The sequence below is a fragment of the Echinops telfairi genome, unplaced genomic scaffold (genome assembly GCF_000313985.2).
Source record: "Echinops telfairi isolate 266 unplaced genomic scaffold, ASM31398v2 ScPeMD7_3533;HRSCAF=4204_0, whole genome shotgun sequence".
NCBI lineage: Eukaryota > Metazoa > Chordata > Mammalia > Afrosoricida > Tenrecidae > Echinops > Echinops telfairi.
In genome coordinates, this window is record NW_022107431.1 from 106,193,647 (window position 1) to 106,216,896 (window position 23,250).

The 23,250-nt window shown below is 38.1% G+C and overlaps 1 protein-coding gene across 3 annotated transcripts in view; it reads right to left on the minus strand.

The window, feature by feature from the left end:
• The window catches only part of ADGRB3 (adhesion G protein-coupled receptor B3), a 513,164-nt gene that overhangs the window by 353,385 nt on the left and 136,529 nt on the right, over positions 1-23,250 (minus strand). For all 3 annotated transcript variants that reach the window (XM_045294359.1, XM_030886780.2, XM_045294360.1), the window contains exons 11-12: positions 7,860-8,009; positions 7,093-7,168 (exon numbers count right to left, since the gene is read on the minus strand). In XM_045294359.1, the coding sequence (XP_045150294.1) occupies positions 7,093-7,168; positions 7,860-8,009 (226 nt within the window). The remainder of the gene's footprint in view (positions 1-7,092; positions 7,169-7,859; positions 8,010-23,250) is intronic.

Consider the following 23,250-nt stretch of genomic DNA (forward strand, 5'->3'; position numbering starts at 1 on the left):
GCTTTACACAATTGATGTATGTATGGATTGTGATAAGAGTTGTATGAGCCCCTAATAAAATGATTAAAAAAAAGATCAAAGCTAGACAAGTGATAGAATAGCATCAAGAATATCGGACATGAGAAAAGTAAAAGGTTATTAAGAAGCAGGGTAGAAAGTCCAGACCAAAAAAATTGCTAGAACAGACTCTGAATCTTGCTCTTGAAAATATAGTCACTAACGAAGATGGAAGAAATGATGTCTTAAAAGAGCTGAAGAGAATATTTAAATGGTGGTGCAAGAAGAAAGAATAAAGTACTACAGGAAGTGTGAAAAGACTTTAAATTAGAAAATCAAAATGGGGGGAATATGCACGACCGTTTTCAAACTAAGAAAATTGATGAATAGTTGAGTTTCAAGTTACAGTGTTGAAGGAATCCATTGGCTAAAATTTACATAACACAGTTAGTACAGTGTCGTACATGATGTCACAGTACCAGAAAAGCTGGTTGATGCTCACTCATTTCAGAAGGCAGCATACATTCGAGAGCCAGGGGTACTGAAGAAAGAAACCCAAACTGCACTGAAAGCACTGATGAAAAACAAGGTCCCATGGATTCACAGACCCCCCACTGAAACGATCTAACAGATGGATGCAAAGCTGAAAATGCTCACATTTCTCTAGACCAAGAAATTAAGAAGATAGCTACCTAGTCAACCAACTGGAAGGCACCCTTCTTTGTATCCATTCCAAAGAAAAATAATCCAATGGAACGTGGACATTATTGAACAATATGATTATTATCATATGCCAGTAAAAAGTGCTGGAGCTAATTGTAAAAGTTTACAGCACATTGACAGAAAACTGCCAGAAAATCAAGGCAAATTCAGAAGAGTACTTGGAAAAAAGACTATCATTGATATCAGTTGAATCTTGATTGAAAACAAAGAATATCAGAAAAACATTGACATTTATTTTATTGACTATGCATAGGCACTCGACTGTGTGCAGCAGAACCATGAATAACATTGCCAAGAAAGGGAATTCCAGCACATTTCATTGTGCTTGTGCACCCCAATAAATAGACCATGTGATAATTATTGGAATGAAACTGAATTACTGAAATTTAGTAAAAGTATGTGTAGGGCGATATTATTTCATCACATGGAATCAAACGGTATGCTGCACAAATAATTTAAGAAACTGGACTCTGGGATTGAAGGAAGTAGCACATCTCTATTGGAGGATGACTCACTATCAACATTCAATGTGAAGGTAACGCAACCTTGCTTGCTGAAAAGGAAGAGGGCTTGAAGCACTTGTCGATGATGATCAAAGACAGTGGTGTTCAGTATGAATTGGGCCTTAAAAATAAAGCAAACAAGTCCTCATAAGCGAATCAGTAAGCAAGAGTATGATGACTTCAAAAAATATTGAAGTTTTCAAGGCGTTCCCTCCACTTACATCCACAGTCAACACTCATGGAAGCTGCAGTCACATAATACAAAAAAAAATATTCATTGCACTGGGGATATATGCTGCAAAAGATCTCTTGGGGGTGTTTAAAATATAAAGCTATCTCTTTGAGGATTAACATGAGCCTAACCCAACTCATGCTATTTTAAATCACTGCATATGCTAGTGTAGTGGTCATGCATGGGGTTGATAACCACAAGGTCAGCAGTTCAAAACCACTGGTCACTCCACAGCGGGAAGGGCGAGTCTTTCTACTACCATAGAGAGTGATAACATCCGAAACTCGTTCATCTTATGTGTCAGAATCGACCCATTGAGAGTGAGCTGACATGCGCATGAAGAAGTTTGGTCATGGATAAGGAAGACAATTGATGCCTTAGAATTATAATGTTGGCAGAGGATATTAAACATACCAAACTGCCTGAAGAAAAGACAAATCTATTTTGGAAGAAATATTACCAGGTTGTTTGTTGGAGGGCAGCACGATGACACTTGGTCTTAAGTACAATGGTCATGCTCTCTCCAGGGACTAGTGTTTGGTAGAGGCTGTGTGGAAAAGAGTGAGACCTTCAAGGAGATGGATTGACACAACAGATGCACCAATGGTCTCAAAGATATCGGAGATTGTTAGGACAGTGCACACAAGAACACTTCTGTTGTGTGTAGAGTCACCTGACAACAACAGCTATGCACATGTATTGTCTCACGGATAGTTTTTATTCCTAATATTACATGACAGGGGATTTGAAAATGGACAGACTGTCATAAAACAACTTGATCCCATTGGAAAGGCATAATAAAGAAACAAGACTTCATGTGTAGGGCTTGAAACTAAAAGCGCATAACTTGAAAAAGCTGATTACTTCAGGCTGATTGCTTTCAGAGTGCGTTGTTGAGAAAGTGATTATGTCTTTGTTTTTCTATTATTTCCAATATTATTTAGTTCAAATGCTTTTCCCATTTGCTTTTAATTCCTGTAATATTAGGAACTCAAATGAGTTCCATTTTCTAAATATGAAGAAATTTCAGCATCATTTATCTATATTAAGTCAGTGCACTTGACAGCAATCTCATGTGATTTTGCATTATTGAAATTAGTTCCATTTTTAGGAGATAATTTTAAACTACTATTGGCTTATGAGAAGGTTGTAGTTTTTCTGATCATCTGTATTTCTTAGGTAATTTATTCCTACATAGGAATCTGCATATATTGCAGTTAGATTCTTTAAAAGATTTTAAATGTTAAAAGCAACATGAAAAGTTTTTCCAGTTTTGTTTTTTTTTTTAATTTTTTTTAACTACCAGGATAAGTTCCTACATTTCCAGCAGTTTTATTGACACATAATTTACATACAGTTCAATAGTTCAATTGTTCAATCATATCAAGAATTGTACAATCATTACCACATCAATTTTTGAACATTCCCCCTCCCGGTTAAATTGCCCTCAATTCAGTTTGAATACTTTTCAAACCTAAACTAGTTGAAAGCCACCAGAAACAACACCTACAAGCCAGTAAGACAAAGTCAAAAAAAATCAGTGCCAAATTTCATTTGTTTTGTTTTGTATCACTAGCTCCATGTAATGCATTTTCTTTGGTCAATGTAAGTAAGACTTTGAAAGGTAGAGTTTAAAGTCTAGTTGGTCTAGGCCAAAGATAAAGAAGATGAGACCCTGTTTAAATGTATAGCTTGTTTAGTTGTTTAAAGGACTATATTTTCCATATATCTTACTAGGAAATTTATACATCATCCACATGTTTATATATATGTGGTTTGTGGTTTTCTCACAAAACTAACACCTCAATTTATTAAGCAAATCAGAGAAAGGATTGTTTACAACTGATACCTGCATCCTTGGCTTGAATGTGTGGTAGCCTGATTTAAAAAAAAATTTTTTTCTTTAAAATAAATTCTTATAAGTTAAATTGCCATGTCAATAACAATGCCTTTTTATGAGTTTTTTGATATTGCCAAACTGGTATATAAAGAGGTAATTCCAGTTAAAATGTTTACCAGTAGTTTCTCAGCACTGCCAGGCTATGGGTATAGATGGCCTCACTTTTCAAAACGCCTGGCCTGCATGTTGAGACTGAAGGCACTGCCGAAGGCCATCTCATCTCTCAGAACCCAAAACAGTCTTGCCGTGGAAGGGAGAGGGACCCCTAAAGTCGTGGGCCTCCGCAGCCTAGGCTGGGGCTACTAGAAGATTCCTGGGTCTCTAGAGCCAGTTCATGGGTCTTACAATATTTTCTGCAGAAAATACATGTGTTTTCACTCCGCATAAAATAAGGCTGTAGTTTGTATTGCTTACAAGGACTAAAAGCTGACAGTCCTGAAGACAGCTAGACACAATGGAAGAATTGGGCAGACAAAAAGACTAAGTTGGATTAGAACTCAGTCACTTACTAGCATTATATTATTGGTTTAAGGATCCTTAAGCAAGAAAATCTCAGTTTTCTCATTTGTAAAATGAAAATTCAGGATTCAGAGTTATAAGATATCTTGTAGCACTAATATAGTTCTATATATTTTAACTGTAAAAGATAATTCTGTGAAGAAGCACAAAAGTGAGAGGCCATGAATAATACACATTTACTTTGGAATTGAGTAGAATATTATTTCCTTCCATTATGGGGCAAAATCATAAATAGGAAGAAAGTCAGTAGTAACATAAGCATGGCGGCTTGAAGAACATGTGGATTCATATTAGAAAGGAGAAGGAAAACAAATCTAAATGAGAGTCACCAAAGTGATATCCCTTTTTGTATAAATGAAAAATTCTAAATTAAATCTATTCAAAATATTATGTCACATTTTCTTTCATGATATTCATAAGAGAAATCATAGAAAGTATTATTTTAAAAATGATTATACTAAAATACCAAATTTCTGAAAATACTAACAGCAAATTCAAAATTTTTTGTGTTGGGAAAGTGGCCTCCAGAAATTTCAGATGGTGTTTAGTAAATTAATCTCTTAAAAATATTTAATAAATATCAACTAAATACATAGAGCAAATTTGTATGTTAATATGCTCATATGGAATAAGGAGATGCTTCTTTTACTATATGGTTCAATCTATAGTCTAAAATGTACAGCAAGACAATTATGAAGCGACATGTATTTTATTCTTTTGTAAAATGTTTTTATAATAAAACCAAATTTTTTTGCAGCTCGTTTTTTAAATGGTCATATAAGATGATCTCAGGGAAAAACAGTTATGTGAGCACAATTTCTCAGTCGTTATTCATTGAGCATTCCAGAGTCATCAATTATGGTCAATGAATCAAAATGTGAGTATAATTTTCCTAGAAAGTATAATTTTTCTGATGTAACATTTGCTAAATTAACATATGTACAGAAAGAATAAACAGGTATCCAAAACTAAAATCAGACTCAGTGCCATCTGAGGTGATTCGGACTCATAATGACCACACAGGGCAAAGTGGAGCTACCCTTTAATATTTCCAATGCTGTCATCTTCATAGAAACAGATCGCCACGTGACTGCCGTGAAGCAACTGCTGGGTTCAAACCTCTATTATTTTGGCTAGCAAGGCGCTTCATAAGTATGGCTACATAGTCGTAATTCTTATACCTAATTTTATAAGGGTTTTATTTGAGAGAATGTGTCAGAAGCTGTGTAATTTTATTACAATAAAAAACAGGCCATTTTTGAATTTGACCAAAAAAATTAAAATCTTTTCAATTCAAGCACTACATCTTATTTTACTGTAAAGAAAGTCAAGGCCTTACTCAAGACGATGTGGGTCACAGGTGGGAGATGGAGCCACCTCTCTTGACCCCTCCTTGTCGTAGTCGTTCCTCTCTACCCACTAACCCTAAATGACCACTTTCTGTGCGGTGATAAACATGGCTCAGACATTAAACAATTTCATTATAAAAAATCTTGTAAAAGCAGGTGTTCCTAGATCAATTTCCAATGTCCTGAATGTTTTGTGTAGATTTGTGGGACTTACAATCACCTGACTCAATTGGTATAGGTGAATGAGTTCATTGATAGTATGAAACATTAGAATGATGGTAATGCAACTCTGACAGGCAACTAGAAGGGCCACTGGTTCATAAGGTAAATAATGTTTTCTGAATATTTTATTTGCATAACTCATTACATATCAATGTGCTTCTCTTTTAAAGTTGGAAGAAAAGTAAAATTGTGCCCAATAAAACATGACCAGTGACTTGAACATGTTTATAAAAGTCTTGTCATATTAAAATTGAAATCAAAATCTAAGAAACCTGCTTTCAAGTTAGTACGTAGTCTAAAATACTTAGAAGATATGCTTAATACAAATTACGCACTTATTGAAAGATGTCAAACTTGGATTATTTTAAAACAGTAAAGCTTAGCACTTTTCTCCCGAAAGAGGCATCATTGCCAAAGCAGAGGCAGTATAACTATCAATAGATTTCATTTTAGGATAACTTTGTATACCAATGAGTTTTCATGAGGCCATTGGGAAAAAATGGGAGCAAAGCTCGCCATTTAAAAAATACGTGACCAACACCAAATCAGAAGTAAACTTATTCACATTCACGAAGCTAACATTCTACCCACAGGAAATGGGAATTAAATAAAACAAAAATCTCCCTATTCCTTCCCTTGATTGCCTCTCTGGTTGAAGGAGAATCAGTTTCGAATTCAGAACTCTTCACGACTCACTGATTATACTAATAATAAATGCTTCTTCCAGAAATATTTTCTCCATAGATCATGACTATTCACTGCAGCCCTTTTCTGCTGGACTGAACTCTAATTGTTTTTTATTTATTAGACTATCTGTGATGCTCTTGGTATAACTGTGAGCCTCATTCAGTCTTTCCTCCCTAAAATCTTGAAACTTTAGTCATGAGAGATGAGCATGAACGCATGCACAAGTGGCTGTGCTTGACTGAAATACAGCTTAGTGTCAGTTCTCCAGAATCTAATGATGTGGAGGAAACAGCTAGTCACAAGGGACCTCTTTACCCAAATAGACATAGATGTTGTTTTCTGTGAGGCTTGGGAAAGTAGTTAAGACAGTAGAACAAATACATTTATAGTGGTAGATCACTGTTTGTAATTATTTCCTTTAATGTCTGGGAGAAAAGAAAATCAAGGCATTTCTTTCAAAAATAGCCCCTTAATTGAATGACAGCATTTCCCCCACCTCCCTTACTGTAGTTATAACTGGAAATTTATTTAGGAGAAAACTGAGATCTTGTGCAAATGAGGAACAAAACCCCTGTATTCCCAGACATCATGTCACTCCTTTAATTTCATATACCATTGATGGACCATACCATCAAATACAAATAAAGGGCAACAGATCAATGTTTCAAAGGTCCATTCTATTACAAAATTTTTAGGCTTTTGTTTTCAGTCTGAAGGCAAATCGTTATTACTTACAAAAGTTTCAGGGCTATAATCAGACACCAAAATTGTCTTTTCTAATTGTTTTGAAATGAATAATATGCTAATAACCTGTTCCTTCAATTGGTATTATCTATTTCATTTAGGAAAAAACCCTTAGCATTAGTAAGCCTTGTTTGACTATTTTCCCCAAATTGAACTATAATCACAGTTTTAGAATAATTTACATAGATTACAACATTTTATGATATTGTACCTTACCTCAAAGTGGGCAAAATAAGATCCAAGTTTTTGTACAGGACCGCTCCAAGAACAAATACAGATGAATCATCTAATTCTAGAAAGAATACATTTTTAATAAATTAGAAAAGTAACAAGAAAGTGGTGTTTTATAAAACACGAATCTCCTTATTATAAGGGGATTACAGTACTTACTGATGCAAAGAAGAAACTAGGGAGGGAAAAAGTGTCTTTCTCATGAGGCACAGGGCAGGCTGATAGCCAACGCCTTATGCACAGGTGGCTCTGGATGTCCGTGGTTGTGCTTCATACAGCAGTGCTCCTCGAGCAGCTGCAGCTATGAGGCTACATTTCTAATGTATGGGAAAGGAAAGTCAATTCTCTTCGGGACGTTTAAGTTACATAGGCCAAACCTTCAAGGTAAGACTTATTGCTACATTTGCAGTTGCCATTGATCAATTCTTACTGATGATGACTTCTTACGTGAAATATTTTTATTACTCCACTTGATTAATTGACCGAAGCTTATACTCACTTATTAAGTGTTCTACTATTAGCCAAGAAGTCTACAACCAAAAGGTTCTAGACTTGAACAGATCCTTTCCTTCAGTAAATTTAGATGTGTAAAGATTAACTGCAAGCTTTCTACTACTTACACAATTGGTTTGGAGTCATAATTGCTGACTAGTTCTCAAATCAATGTAAGGAATTTTATATGGAGTGTCTCATAAAATGATCTCTGAATAAAAGGTTTTATTCAAAATCCAGTGTGCATTTTACATATTTACCTTTTGATGGCAGAGGGGTGAAAATGCTCTTTGGAATGACCACTCTATCTTCTGAGTTCCGTGCCCAGTCAACCATTCCCTTCCGCCCTTTCATTGGGAAGTTGATGTCTGTTAGAACAGAGGCTGCAGGAAGCTTCTGAATGCTAGCCACTATTGGAATAAACAAGCACAAACATAATGTCAAGTAAGATCTTGTTTTATTTCCCTGTCTAGTCACAGGAGACCAAATTAATCCTTAAGTGTTTTACATTTCTAGTCCTTAAATTTAAAGTGAAAATTATCAGAGCCACCAGTAAGGCTATTCAAATATTGTAAGTCTTCATATATTTTTGTTAAGGTTGTTGATGATTTCACGTATTGATCAAGGTTATGTGCTGGTTTCAGGAGTCAGGTAATGATATTGTGACTAAGGGTATTGTGACTAATGTGAGAACTGATAGATACCAGGAAAGTGGTGGTTCATGGTGTGCTCCCTTGCCAATTATTAGAAGGCCATAATGTATAATTTCTGAAATATTTTTATTACCCTATCTGATTCATTGACTGAAATTCATATTTAACTATGAGCTTTGTCTTCAGAACAAATGATCTACATTTATATCTGAATATTATCTCAGAAACAAATCCCATGTAGAACAAAACCACATTGCTTTGGGAGGTAGAACAGATATATCCAAGTAACAAAGCACCACTAGTGCTATAACCACCTATTTAATATGACATCCAGAATATTCATAAAGTACATTACTAATAATAGGTAATTCTTATAACTTCCTCCCTACAAACAAATGTAATTAATGTACATATGTGAATGATGAAATATCATTAACACGAAAATAATGAATGCATTTGAGAAGTCATGAATAATATATTTAGTCTTGTATGAATATATAATTCTCTATGTTATATACGTGTGTATGTACATTTATATGTACATTAATACTAAGTGTAATAACCCCCGTTCATCTGTCAGTGTGTAGTGCCTTGTGTGCAGCAACACTGCTGGATATTCCGCCAAAAGCATTTCAAACAGCAGATAGTCTGCAGCATAGCGTGCAAACTAAAAATGGATGAGAATGTAGGAAAGGCTGTCCCCTGTTGAACAACGAACCATTGAAAACCTTATGAATCACAGCAGGACATTGTTTGCACGAGTGCCAGAAGATGAGCCCCTCCGGTTGGAAGGCCCTCAAAATGCCATTGAGGATCATCTGCCTCCTCAAAGTAGACCCGACCTTCATGACATGGATGGAACACGGCTTCTGGGACCTTCCTTTGTGCTAGAGCCTGAGGAGATGCAGTGGGTAAAACGCACATGCACACACACACGCACATTAATAAATAAGGAGAACTTAGAATGTACAAAGAATAAAGGAAATTTGGAAGTCATAAAAATGAAATAGTTCAAATCAATACCTTAAGCATTAGTAAGCTGAAATGGACTAGGGCTAGCCATTTTGAATTGGATAATTACATGATTTATTGTGCTAGAAATGACAAATTCAGGAGGAATGGTGTCACAGTGATTTTTTAAAAAGAGCAGCCCAAGCTGTATCATGAAGGGCAATGCTGTGATAGGATAATATCTCTAGGCCTAGAAGTCAGTCCAGTTAAAACAATGGTGGTTCAAGCTTATGTGCTAACCAGTGATTTAGATTGAAGAAGAAACAAAGTTCTTCAGCCGGAAATTGCTCAAGCATGCTATTAAGCTGCCTGATACTCAATGGTGGCTAGGATGGAAACCTGGAAACACAGAGGAAGAATCAGTACTTGGAACATGCCGCCTTGGTGATGGAAACAAATGTTGCATCATGAAATTTTGCAAGGCCATTGACTTTTTCATTTGAAATATCCCTTTTCAACAACAACAAAAACAGTAGCTAAACATGTGGTTTAGAGGCAGTGGAATACACGGGATCTCACTGGATACAGCTTTGGGACAAGACCGGAGAGAAGCCTTACATCATAAGCCAAAATGAAGCCCAGTGTTCCCTGTGATTAGACTACCAATTGTTCATATGCAAGTTCAGGCTGAAATCAAAGAAAATCAAAACAAGTCCACAGGAGCCAAAATATAACGTTAAATACATGCCCCCTGAATTTAGGGACAGTCTTAAGAACAGATTTGACACACTGTATACTAAGAACTGAAGATCACACAAGTTGGTAGATGTCATTAAGAACAACATATGAAGAAAGCAAAAGATTATTTAAATGGCAGGAAAGTAATAACAGACTAAATTAAATGTCAAAAGGGCCTGAAATTTGCTCTGGAATGTAAAGTAACAAAAGTGAATGGAAAATTCACTAATTGAAAGATCTGAATAAAACTGTCAAAGGTCAGCTCTAGAAGGTGAATGGAAGCATTGTAATGAAATGTGGACCTGCAGTTAGGAACCTGAAAGGCAAGAATGCTTCAGTATGTTTAGCTGCCAGGCCTAGAGAAAGAAAGTCAGGTACCAGTCGAAGTACTGAAGGATGCAGGAAATGTCAGACAAACATAGAGGGATGCACAGATTCACTCTACCAAAAATATTGGTCAATGTGCAACCATTTCCAGAGGTAGCATATAATTAAGAACTGATGGTTTTAAAGGAAGAAATCCAAGCAACCTAGAATTCATTAGTGAAACGCCAGGCTCTGGGCCCTGATGGAACACCATTTGAAGTGCTTCAAAAGACAGATGCAGAACGGGAAGCACTCACTCATGTAAGCCCCAAAGTTCGGAAGACAGCTACCTGACCAACCAACTAAAAGATATACATATTTCCCCCCTCCTAAGACAAATGGTCAAACAGAATGTGAAAATTATTGAACACTATCATTAATAGAACATGCATGTAAAATTTTGATGACATTGATTCCAAACTATTTGCAGAAATATATCAACTGGGAAGTACCAGAAATGAACTGTGAATTCAGAAGAGAGTGTGAAATGAGAAGTAGCATTCCTGAGGTCAGAAGGATCATGGTTGAAAATCCAGAATACCAGAAAGATACTTATTTGATAATAGACTGCACAAAAGCAGTCTATTATGTGGGCCTTAACAAGCTATGGATGGCACTGAGAAGAATGCAAGTTTTAGAACATTTAATTATATCCGTGTATAGACTGTGCATAAACCAAGAAGTAGTTTTTGAATGGAACAGAAGAATACTATATGGTTTAAAAGCCAGAAAGGGTGTGTCAGGGTTGTATTCTTTTACCATACCTTTCTAATCTTTATCCTGAGCCAATGATCAGAGAAGCTGGACTATGTAAAGAACAACCTGGCGTCGGGATTGGAGGAAGTCTCATGACAACCCACACTCTGCAGATAGCACCCACTGACTTGCTGGATGGTCGGAGGACTTGAAGTACTTGCAGAAGATTAAAGTCTACTACCTTCAGCCTGAGTTATAACTCAATGTGAAGAAAAAACAAACAAAAAACCCCTGAAAACTCTTCACAAATGGACTAATCACGATAAATAAGAAAAAGATGGAGTTGTCAAGTATGTCCTGTTACTTGGATCTATGCCCAACATTCATAGAAGCAGCAGTCAATAAATCCAACGACACAGGGCACTGGGAACATCTGCTGCCAGAGACATTTTAAATTATTAAAGAGCAAAAATGCCACGAAGATGCGTTGGACCAGTGCCTCATATGCAAGTGGTCTGTGAGGGCAAGTGAACGCGGGACACTGAGTACTGAAGACTGAAGAAGAATTGATGCATCTGAATTATGGTGTTGGCAAAAAAAATAGAAAGTACCATGGCCTTCCAGATGAACAGACAGATCTGTTTAGGAAGAAGTGCAGCCAAAATGCCTATAGTGAGAATTTATCTCATATCTTTTGGGCAAATTTAACTGGTTCCTGGAAAGACACATCTTGCTTGGTAAATAGAAGGTCAGTGAACAGAGGAAAATCCACCAGGAGATGGACCGACGTAGTGACTGCAACAGTGGGCTCAAATGCAACAGCAATGGTGAGACGAGCACAAGACTTCGCCATGGTACACAGCATCACTGAGTAGAAACCAGCTCCATGACATCTCACAACAACAGCACAGCAATGCATTCAATTGCATTCAAATGCATTCAAATTCAACTGCGATAAAACGGCGGTTACTTAAGGAATTATACATAGTCTTATTTATATTTCAATAGCAATTATAATTTTCAGATAGGTTCATGTGTACTAGACATGAAAGCTTACAAGTGTCACATGGAAGACTTAAATGGAAAATGTAAAAGCTGTCATGACAGGGTGGCCCAGTTCAGTCACTGGCTTTATTCATAGGCTTTAAGACTCCCACCAGATCATTGGTAGGAGCTGGCAAATAGGCATAGAAGACTCAAATGTGGGCATTGAAACAGTTTGCCATTCTGTTGGGTATAAAGTGAGTCATCTCAGAAGCAGCAAAAGAGAATTCTATAACCATCCATAAAGAAGCATATCTGAGATCCATATGTAGAAAACTGGCAGTGGTCATGTGAAACAGAACAGCAGGTCTCAGGACCTTCAGAACAAATAAAGCTAACTGCCTTTGAACCGGAGGCTGGCTTGTACAGTGGGGTGCCTTTTGGGTATCTATCAGTGCTAATGGAGCTTTGTAACATTTGTCTGAGCAGGGCCAAGGTCAAGGGGTGGTGTGGCTCAGGACAAAGACAGAAAAAGTGTTACGGACAAAATAACTGTGCTGATAATACTTCTGAACTTGACATAAATTAGAGCTTATCTAATAAGCGCCATAATCATGACTAGCGTGCTGTCTGGGAGCTCTGTGCAATGGACAGCTGACCCAGCAGAGAAGCAGACGGCCATGACACTAACAGCTGGTAGACTAAGGGAAAGAAGCTTAGCGAGCAGCGGCATGTCTGAGCCCTGCCTCATAGACACCGTCCTTGACCAGATGTGGAGCTGGATTCTCTTTCTCCCCTACGAAGTCAGAGCAGTAGGATGTTGCCCCCATGCCATTTCCTCAATAGGGCAATTAAAGCAAAACACCATTAGGCTCCTCAGCAGTAGAGTTCCTCTGAAAAGATCTTGTAACTTAAATAAATAAAGAAAAACCCAAAGCCATCAAGTTGATTCTAACTTTTACCAACCATGTGTAGATTTTCCTAGGCTACAAGTCTTCATGGGAGCAGAGTGTTCTCTCTTCTCTCAAAAGTAGCTAGTGGTTTTGAACTGCCAGCCCTGCAGTGAACAGTGTAGTGCTTAATTTAAACCAGGGTGTCTTAATTTAAATCAAGCGAGACAAAAAATTAAGAATTATTACTGTACCACTAGCTTAATTCCAAATTAGATTGGTAATATATTATTGTGTCAGACAAGTGAAATTGTACTTTATTAAATTTTCCCAGGCTGTTATACACATCCATTATCAGCATAGAATGGAATTTCATTTAGTCTGTAATTGAACACATTAAGCTTAAAAATGAATTTTGTAACAGGTGTTGAAGGAAGGAGGGTATTGGGTAAAACAGTTTGGTAAAAGAGTTTCTTTATATAGCCTTTTGCTGTGATTCTTTGGAAAATACAGCTTCAGAGATTTTCCCCATAAACCTTTAGGCATTACCTGTGTCCTTGATTTTCACCACAGAGAGCGTTCTTACTTTGGTCCAAGTTGATTGACATTTCTTGGCTAAGGTTTAAACAGGAATGGCTTCCTATTTTGTGCCTTGCCCTTGGTAGCAGTTTGCCTTGAGTAGCTGATGCTTTGTATGGCTTAATCAGTAGAATATGCTAATTAAGTATCCGCAGATGAAGAGTATGTGGATCTTCTGAGAGAAAACTGGTTAGTTAATGGTGTTGTTGGGAGAGCCATACTCTGAAATTGTTTCTTTTTTTAAATGTTAGATATAAGCAGCTTAACCTCATAGTGGTTTCTGAAGCAGAAGGAAACAGGAAGCTGGGAGATATGGAAAGAAACAAGAAGCAGAAGGGAGAAAGAAGAGAAAATCATGGGAGAGAGAAACAGTGAGGAGGTAAGGAACCTCCAGAAGAGATGTGACATGATGTGAGGGGCAGAGAGGAAGCTCGCACGGTCTGAAGATGCTGCCAGCGTTGTCTTGTACGGAAAACTGAAGACTGTGTGAAGCTGACCAGGAGTTACAGTCTTTTGATGTTGATCACAAGCTGCTTCCTTCAATACTCTCCGTGAGGTCTGTGTGGTCATGGCAACAGACTATCAAACCCAGCAGAGTAGTAGCGAGTGCTGCGGGAGGGATGGCTGTTTTCTGAATTGGGGAAAAACATGGGCAGGTTGGAAATATGTTTGACCTTCACCTCACAGGGATCATCTTTGGGCTGATTTTAATTAGACTGACCTGAAATTAGGTTCAGATGATGCTACCAATATGACCATGGCTTCACAAGCATAATGAAGTCATGGATGGTAAATGTTTTAGATAGCAGCTCTAATTTATTTTAGTTTCTTTTACCTTTAAATTAATATAATCTTTGCTCTCCACCAATAAATAACTCAGTTCACTTGCCCCCATATGGTTCAAGTTCTGCATACCGACTGACAAGTCACCATATTAGCAGTACATTCTTTCTAAAAGTTCCCTAAGCTTTTTGCAGTGCTTAGAACTAAGCTCGGTCACTTTCAAATTAACTGGCTCTAATTTTATTTGACCTCGAGTCTACCACAAATACATTTCACTGCTCTAAAGGCTGATTCAAAGACAGTCGATTTTCTGACGCACAACTGATTCTTATAGGAATATAAAAAAGATAAATTATTGGGTCCTAATGCTTAATAATTCTTGTTTCTATAGAGAAACAAAGCAATAAACCAAAAGGAACAATAATAAGTAGAGGAAGTATATTCCTTACTATTGCTAGTCTAACCATATTCTGAAACCTATGAAAATGATATATAAATGCATTCATTCTTCAATTAGTGATACACTAGCTATTAAATCATGGCTACCTAGATTGAAACTTATTTTTGAACACAATGCATATTAAAAGAATATAAAATAAATTAAGAAAACAATTTAAATTATAAAACAACATCCTTTAATTCCATAGTATTGAGAATGCAAGGGAAAAAAGGATTCATTGTATTACGAATCCAGTTCTTAAAGTACGATGGTTTTGTCAATAACTCCATTATTAAAAAGATGTCTTCACATATTGATGGGATTAAAATAATTTGGGATTCAAAGGATCAGTATACAAGTCTGTAAAATGTGAAGCATTTAAAATGTTACACATTCTTATCTAAAACTTTGTAGGCATAAGCTTAAGAAAACCTTATTTTTCTTCATAAGCCAGGTGATTAATAAAAAATCTATTTCCATGTAGCAAAAACAGTCTAAGGTGGCTCTTCTGTGTTTCAATGGAGATTTCCAGACACTTGGGATGATTTTTAATCTCATCCCCTATTCTCGGAGTTTGTCAACAACTTTCAGGGAATATTCAGACAAAGTTAGTTTTTAAGGTACTGTGAAGTTTATATATTATGTGAATATCAAAGAGCTAAGACTCAAAAAATAAATGCCTGAGACTGTATTAAGGGAACAATGTGTGCCTTGTGTTGACAAGGGGACATAATGCATAGCATAAATATAAAAACTACAGACCTTGCTTCTGCAAAAATTGGTGAATTGAAACCACTCATTGTGGGAGTTTAGATGATGTGGTATCTTTTCTCAAAATAAATAAAAAGAGAGAGAAAATACCTTTCTTACAGAAGATTGCAAGGCTTAAAGAAACCTCAAAGGACACAGTGTCCCTGAATAAACAGGCACATCTTGAGCGCTTCAAGAATTACCCTGAATTCACTGTAGAGTGTTTTTATTACAACACTAGATTTGATTTCTTATGCAATAAAATAGGTGACTCACCACTGATAAACCTTGGTGAAAAATCAGCGGCATTTTTATTTTGTCATTTTAATACTTTCATTTTGAATTTGATTTTGCAGCATACAGTTTGTTTGAGAACACCATGTCTGCTGTTGACCAGGTCCCATAGGATTCCGGTTCAGTATAGAGTTTTGCTCATCAGGAAACATAGTGAAAGTTTTCAGCAGCTGAGGCTAAAAGGACATGAGCCGTTTTACTTGCAACCTTTGAGCTTTCCCGAGGTCCCTAACTTTGTTTCTGAGGGGAGTCGGGAGTTGTCAGGCTGCTGTCTTCACTGAACAGGAAGTTGAGAACTCTTTATTATTCCAAGCCCGTGATGGGAATTCTCCGCAGACGAGTTGGAGATGGTTATTTAGACACATCATTTGCCAAATGTGCGGGACTGGAAGGCACCTGGAAGGAAAGTCCTAGAGAGCAAGGACTGACGGCAAGGATAGAGACGGCGGGGAGGAGTGAGGCCAATGATGGAAGAGGACCGTCTCCCAGACTGGTTTTCCTATGAACACAGCCTGGGCCGTGGGTAGAACTCATTTGTTCTCTTTTTAAGGTAACGGCGCATCATGTTTTTCTCAAGGCGGTCTCAAGGTACCCCCGCTGCTCTGTAAAGTCATTGATGCCATCCTATTTCCTGCCCCCCCCCAAAAAAGCTCAGTTTAGAAGAAGAAATAATTATAGGTTCAGCGGATGCGTAACTCAGAGCAGAGTGCCTGACCCCTTGGTGCCTCAGCTTCCTGTGCTGCCCTGGGAATACTATTTTCTAATTCCTGGCGATCTTAGAGGACTAAACAGTTGGATCTATCGAGTGGTGAGGGCAAGGCACTTAGTGTCTGGCCCAAGGATCACACAATGTGAGCACTGGCTAATAGCTGAGCAGGTGTTCCTATAAGTAGGTCCAGGGCAGCCACTTTACAGTATGCTTCATCTTATGATAAAGCACCTGGATTTGACATTAGCATTTTAGTTAGTTTTCCTTCAGTGACCTTAGGTAGGAGATTACATATTCAAAACTTAAAATTGACCACATTCAGACTACCCAAAACAGGGGTGACACTTAAAACCAAACAGCTCATCCTTTAATTCTTATATGTCCCAGCTAGGAATTTGAGAAAGTGTTCATTTTTACTTAATGATTTTTCCTCCCCTGTCCGTGCTCCTAATAAATTTTGACAGAGAAAAAGAGCTGTCTTCTCTTGTTATTGGGTTAGGCAAGGTCAGTCAGGATTAAAAAAAAAAAAGTCTATGAACTCAATTGTCTTGGGAATCACTGCATCACGAACGACAAATGCATTATTCCCATTACGGCCACGACTGAAATGAGAACTTCAAAACACCGACTCTCAAACAGCGGCTTTCATGCTTAATGCAGTGCTTCCCTCTCTGCAGCACTCGATGAAAACGATCAGAGATGACGCCCAGGGCCAGGGTGCCTCAGAACCCTAAGCAACCACATAGGGGGCACAGAAGGCGAATATGAGTGCCTTAAAACGGCCCTTTCCATTGTTTCCTTAGAGTGATGGTGCAGACATAGTTCAAGTTTCCATCCTTTTTCATTTTGATCCAGGTGGAACAACATACAAACTTGGTCTGGACTCAGCAACATTAGAAACTTGTCCAGTTATCCAAAAGGAATTGCTAGTGGAAAACCTCACTCAACATTACTAGATGGCCAAGTGCGTGGGTCTGAAGTTCAGAAAGAAAACTGTGGGAAGGAATGATGCATTGCCTGTGTGTCGCAGCAACCATTCATTTTGTCCGTGTAGCCTCCCGCAGAGGCTATGCTGTACGTCCAAGCAGGGTGACGCTGGCAGTTCATGGTTCAAAAAGCCATGGTTTTCATATTTATATACTGATGATGAATATCTTGTAGATTTTGAGTGTATTTGGGAGGGGAGGGGAGATTGATGGCATTTACTGATGTCTTGCTAAGACCTCCGCACACTTCATTCATTGTTTCATTCATTCAAGAAGTATTTTCAATGCCTCCTCTGTGCCAGGCACTGTTCTTAGTATAGCACTCGGCCAGGTGTTTAATGCATGAAATCTTATTTAATTTTTCTCAAAAACCTTCATAGTATCATTACTATCAATATGTTCATTATTATCAATGTGGTCATTTTGCAGAGGAAGCAGAGACTCTGTTTAAGTTAATTCCCCCAAATCATAAGGGTCATTGTAAGTGGCATATTGTCATTTAAATCTCAGGTTGGCTATTGAGAAAGCCCTATCTGGTACAGCTTTAATTTTACTTAAGCTAACAGCAAATTTATTTTGGCTTACTGTCATGCTCCCCCTGCCCCCTACATATAAAGGTAGACATAGATATTTAATTCAAGAAAATGAAACTAATAGGCGATTTGAACTAGATGTTACCAGGAAGAATGGTGGTTATCAAAAAAGGATAAAGATACATGTACACATCATACATTAAGCTAATATAAATTCTTTTTTGAATTTTTGATGAAAGATCATATTTTTGGGTTCTGTGACAATGGTATACAGAAAATACTCAAACATTAAAACAGAAAAGATTTTCAGTTTCCTACTTCTACACTCTGCTCTCCTCATCTACTCTGTATCCCTGCCTAAAGCCAGGGTGGAATCCTTAAGGCCACAGAAAGAGAAATATGGCCAGAAAGTAGCCGTTAGCCATCCTTTGGCAGCAAGCAGAGCAGGAAGGCAGGTGCATCTGCAAGGACCATGGGGCTATGACAGTGGCTCCATCAGGGCAGTCTTCTCCATCACCGATAAACAGTTTAGGATCCCCCAGTCCTAGGAGTTCCATTCAGAGATTTAGAGGTGAAATGCTTCCCATCAGGAGGTCACAGTTTAGTAGAAAACCAGGACCCTTGATTTTCAAAAGGAGACAAATAGGCAGTTGAGAAATTAACTTAATTTTCTTTTTTTTTCATTTGTTAACAAGCCTTTACAAATATAACAATCAAGATACTTAGTTAATAGTGATGACTTTAATAATTTAAAATAATGAAGCATTCTGCAAATTCCTTTCCATGTACAAAAAACCCCACAGAACCTTAAAAGTTATTTGTGAATCATCAGCTTCAAATTATTGTTAATATTTTATCCATCAGCCATTTCAAAGGCTGGAGTCTCTTGGCACAGGGACATATCTGACTGAGGCTTCTGAACTTGTTGGCAGAGTTGGGTAACTCTCTTGGAAGATTTCCTCAGCTTGCTTTCTTATTCTTCCCACCTCCCTAGCATTGAATAACAATGATACAAACAATATACCAGTGCCATCAACATGACTTTGAAGCTGAATTATCTTGCCTGGGAGGTTAGGAAAGGAGGCCCTAGTGGTGCAGTGATTAAAGTGCTCAGTGGCTAACCGAGAGGTCTGTGGCTCCATGCTCCCAACGGCTTCATCAGAAAGAGATGCCACAGGCTGCTTCCATAAAGACTGACAGTCACAGGAAGCCCGTGGGGCAGTTCTCCTCTGGCCTGCAGGGCCGCCATGAGCTGGAATTGATTGCATGGCAGAGCAGAGAGGCTATCAAACCCTAATACACAGACTCAATCTAATACCTGTTTTGCCCTAGTCTACAAAGTAAGAGTGGTGTGCACATTTTTAAAAGTTTGCAGAAAAGAATAAAATGTTTCCTGAAATGTAAAAATCATATGGAATTAAAATCCCCATGCCCACAAAGTGTTATTGGAACAGAGTCCTGTGAACGCGTTTGCATGTTACCTATATCTGCACTTGGGCTACGTGGCTAACATGAGTAGCTGCGACAAACCTAATTATTATTTGACTCTTCACAGAAAACGTGTGCTGCCATCTGGCTTAGAAACATTTTAATAGAGCTACTTTTGAATTGGACAAGCTTTCCTGAAGAAGTGACTGCACTCGTCCGGCTGTCCATTATTTTCTCTCTCTTTCTGGGATACATAGACTATGCTAGGAAAGACTTAAATTGATCCACTGATTCCCTTTCCACCTTCAAAACGATACGTAGCCATTTAGGAATAGCCACTCATGATTTTATACCTAGCATAGATTTTAAAGAGTGATATGGAAAATCATTTGTGCACATATTACTGGGCATTCAATATAAACATAGATGTCGAAAGTACTTTGGAAATTAGTTCCCCCCAAATAGTGAAATGACAGAACATAAAACCTGTAGAAAAGATGAAAGGATAATCAACCCACCAATAAATAAAAATAATTTTTATACATGAAACATTTTTAACTCTGTGATTGTTGTAAAACGCACATTTAATATTTTACGTAAAATGTTATCAGAAAAATATTCAAGAGCATAGGAAGACACAGGCATTGAGGCAGGCAGGAAATAGAAAGTGAAGGCATGATTCAAGTGGCTTCTCCAGGGGGTGATCTATTCCCAGAAAAGCAGCAACATCGGAAATTTCTCTGACTTGACAATGGAAAAAGTTCATTGTAGCCTAAAAAGACTAATCTGGAAATTCACTTACATAACACATTTTATTGAGTCCCTAGAGTACTCCAGGCACTGTTTTAGCACCAAATATTTAGCAAGTAAACAAGAGAGAGAAAATCTTTGTCCCCAAGGAACTCATGGTCTAATGGGGGATACGCACAATTTGCAATCACATAATTTATATTGGTGCCGTGAAAGCTGGGTATGATTAATGAGACAGAGCCTCAGTTGGCCGAAAAGACCTGGACTGAAGAAGTATTACAAGCACCGTTGTGTGCCAGTGGAGTATGAGCTGAGGCAATGACATCACTAGAGAAACACAGGTGACATTGTCAGAGGGTGGGTGTCACCAAAATGACTATAAAATGCTTTCTTCTGTTTCAGCAGAAACATATTCTATTTATAAAAAAATCCCCAAAGTTATAGAAACAAAAACTTTGGTTATAGTAATAAACATTGGTTACAGTAACAAAAATATTGTTCATCACGCCAGCCTCCAAACCAAACTCACTGTCCTGGAGTCAGTGCTCATGCAGTGATTCCCTGTGGGCAAGTCCAGCTTACTTGGATCCACAGACCTACCTGTTGGGCAGCTAACCTCAGGGTCAGTAGTTGGAAACCCCCAGTCTCGCCAAGGGAAAAAAGACAAGGGTCCCATGAACAGCGGATCAATCACATACACACAATCTACCCCGACCTACAGGGTCACTATGAAGCATTTGATGAGAGTGCGTCTATTTTTTCTTGGACTGTGCGCCACATTCAATGCGCATGGACGCAGCAGTGAAGAGATCAAGTTATACATTGCATTGGGCAGTCCACCGCACAAGACTGCTTTAAAATATCAAAGAGCAGGGTTGTGATTTTGAAAACTAAGGTATGCCTGACCCAAGTTGTCGCATTTTAAATCACCCCATAAGCATGTAAAAGTTGGACGGTAAATAAATAAGCTTGACCATCAAAGAATTGATGCATTTAAATTATGGTGTTGACGAAGAATAAGGAAAGTGTCATGGACTGCCAGATTAACAAAAATATGTCTTGGGAAAAATACAGCCAGCCTGTTCCTTAGAAGCTGGGATTGAGACTTCAGCTCACGTTATTTAGGCACGGAGAGGCCCGTCCTGGAAAATGACCTCATGTGTAGCAGAGTAAAAGTCAGCTAAAAAAAAAAAAAAAAAGGGAAGACAGTTAAGGAGACGGATTGATACTGTGGCTACAGCAGGGGTTTAACAATTGTGAGGAGTGCACAGGACCATGGCTATGAGTCAGAACTGATTCCAGGGCAACCAAATTGTGCTCTGGGCACTGTCTACAGGAATGACAGTACTTCATTATACGCTATTGCAATTTAAAGGTGAAATTCCATTTCTGTTAGTTGCATGTTATTGCAATTGCCATGCCATACAGTGATATTTAAGAATTATAAATTGAGTAACATTATCACAATACATTACTAGTTTCTGTATGATTGGATAAAGGAAGAGGTACCACTGTATCACGAGTTACCACCAAGGGTGGAAACAAACCCTCCTCCTGGGCTCCTATGCTGTTTCTTAGAGGCTGGACAGAGCTCGCGAGGAAGGATACTTGATATGGCGGGAATGGTAGGATGGGAGGATAGGAGCAAAGGACATGAGGAATAAGCACAGACATGAGAACAAGAAGCCGAAGATATCTTAGCAAAATCCAACCCAGCTCATTACAAATTTCTGGAACACAGAATGTAAGTCGAAAATATATAGGAGAAAAGCCAAATATGATATTGTAGTAGATTAATACACTTAGACCATGATCAATTTTAGAATATGGAGATACCTGTTGTTGGGTATCTTCTTACTAAAAGTAGTATTTCACAATGTAGATGTGGATAAATTCTCCTAAGGAGAAAATATAATGGACAGATGCATGCATTCAGCAAACATTAAACGTGTACCTCGTACATGCCAGACAGAGTTCTGGGCAGTGGGGATGTGCCAGTGAATAAGCGAGCCCAAACCCAGCCTACACGGAACTAACATGCTCATTGGGGAGACAGACAGAGAGAGATACACAAAACCAGGGTGAACGTTGTTGGTAATAAAAGTCAGATAGAAAACCGTGAGTGCGTTTGGGACAGTATGATAAAGAAGGGGCTCTTCTCCATGAGGTGGGACTTGTGTGGACACTTGAAAGATGTAAGATGATGAACTATGCAGATACTGAGAAGATGAGGACAGGAGAGACATTTAAGAAAGGCTCACTATTATCAGATGGAGCTAATCAAACCAGAAACACAATGAGAAAAAAGGAGATCAAAATTACTAAATGGTGAGAGAGGGGGTTAGAAAATCAAAATAGTAAACTAATAAAAAAAATGGGGAGAAGTATTAGAACGGTGAGAGCATCTCACTCCATAAAGTTTCAACACTTCATAAAGATCTTGGAGAGTGAAGAGCCATTGGATAGGGGATTGTGGGGGAGGGGATTGCGGAGGCTACACTTTAAAATTAGGCTAATGCTATGCTCTAACGCAGCGGTTCTCCATCTGTGGGTTGCGACCCTTTTGGGGGTCAAACAACCCTTTCACAGGGGTCGCCCGATTCATAAGAGTAGCAAAATTTCAGTTATGATTTAGCAACAAAAATAATTTTATGGCTGGGGGGTCAACACATCATGAGGCACTGTATTAGAGGGCTGTGGCATTAGGAAGGTGGAGAGCCAGTGCTCTAAAGCCAGGGTCTCTGGTGATCTACTGAGTCACTTTTGGGGCTCAGCCGTTTAACTCTACCAGCCGCTTCACTGGAGAAATACGAGGATTACTACTCCAATAAAGATTTACAGCCACGGAAACCCTACGCCAAAGAGATGATACGGATATGAGAATGGTTTTTAGAGTTTATACTCCAAAGCAGGATTTGCAAACTTTTTGTTGAAAGTGACAAATAGTAAATATTTTCAGCTTTGTGGCCATTAAATCATGATCGCAACTACTCAACTTTGTAATTATAGTGTGAATGCAGCCATAGATAATACAAAAATGAATAGTTTGGGCAATACAATAAGGCATTTAATCATATAAACAAAACTATATTATATGAGTAATAGAAAATAACTCTTTAATC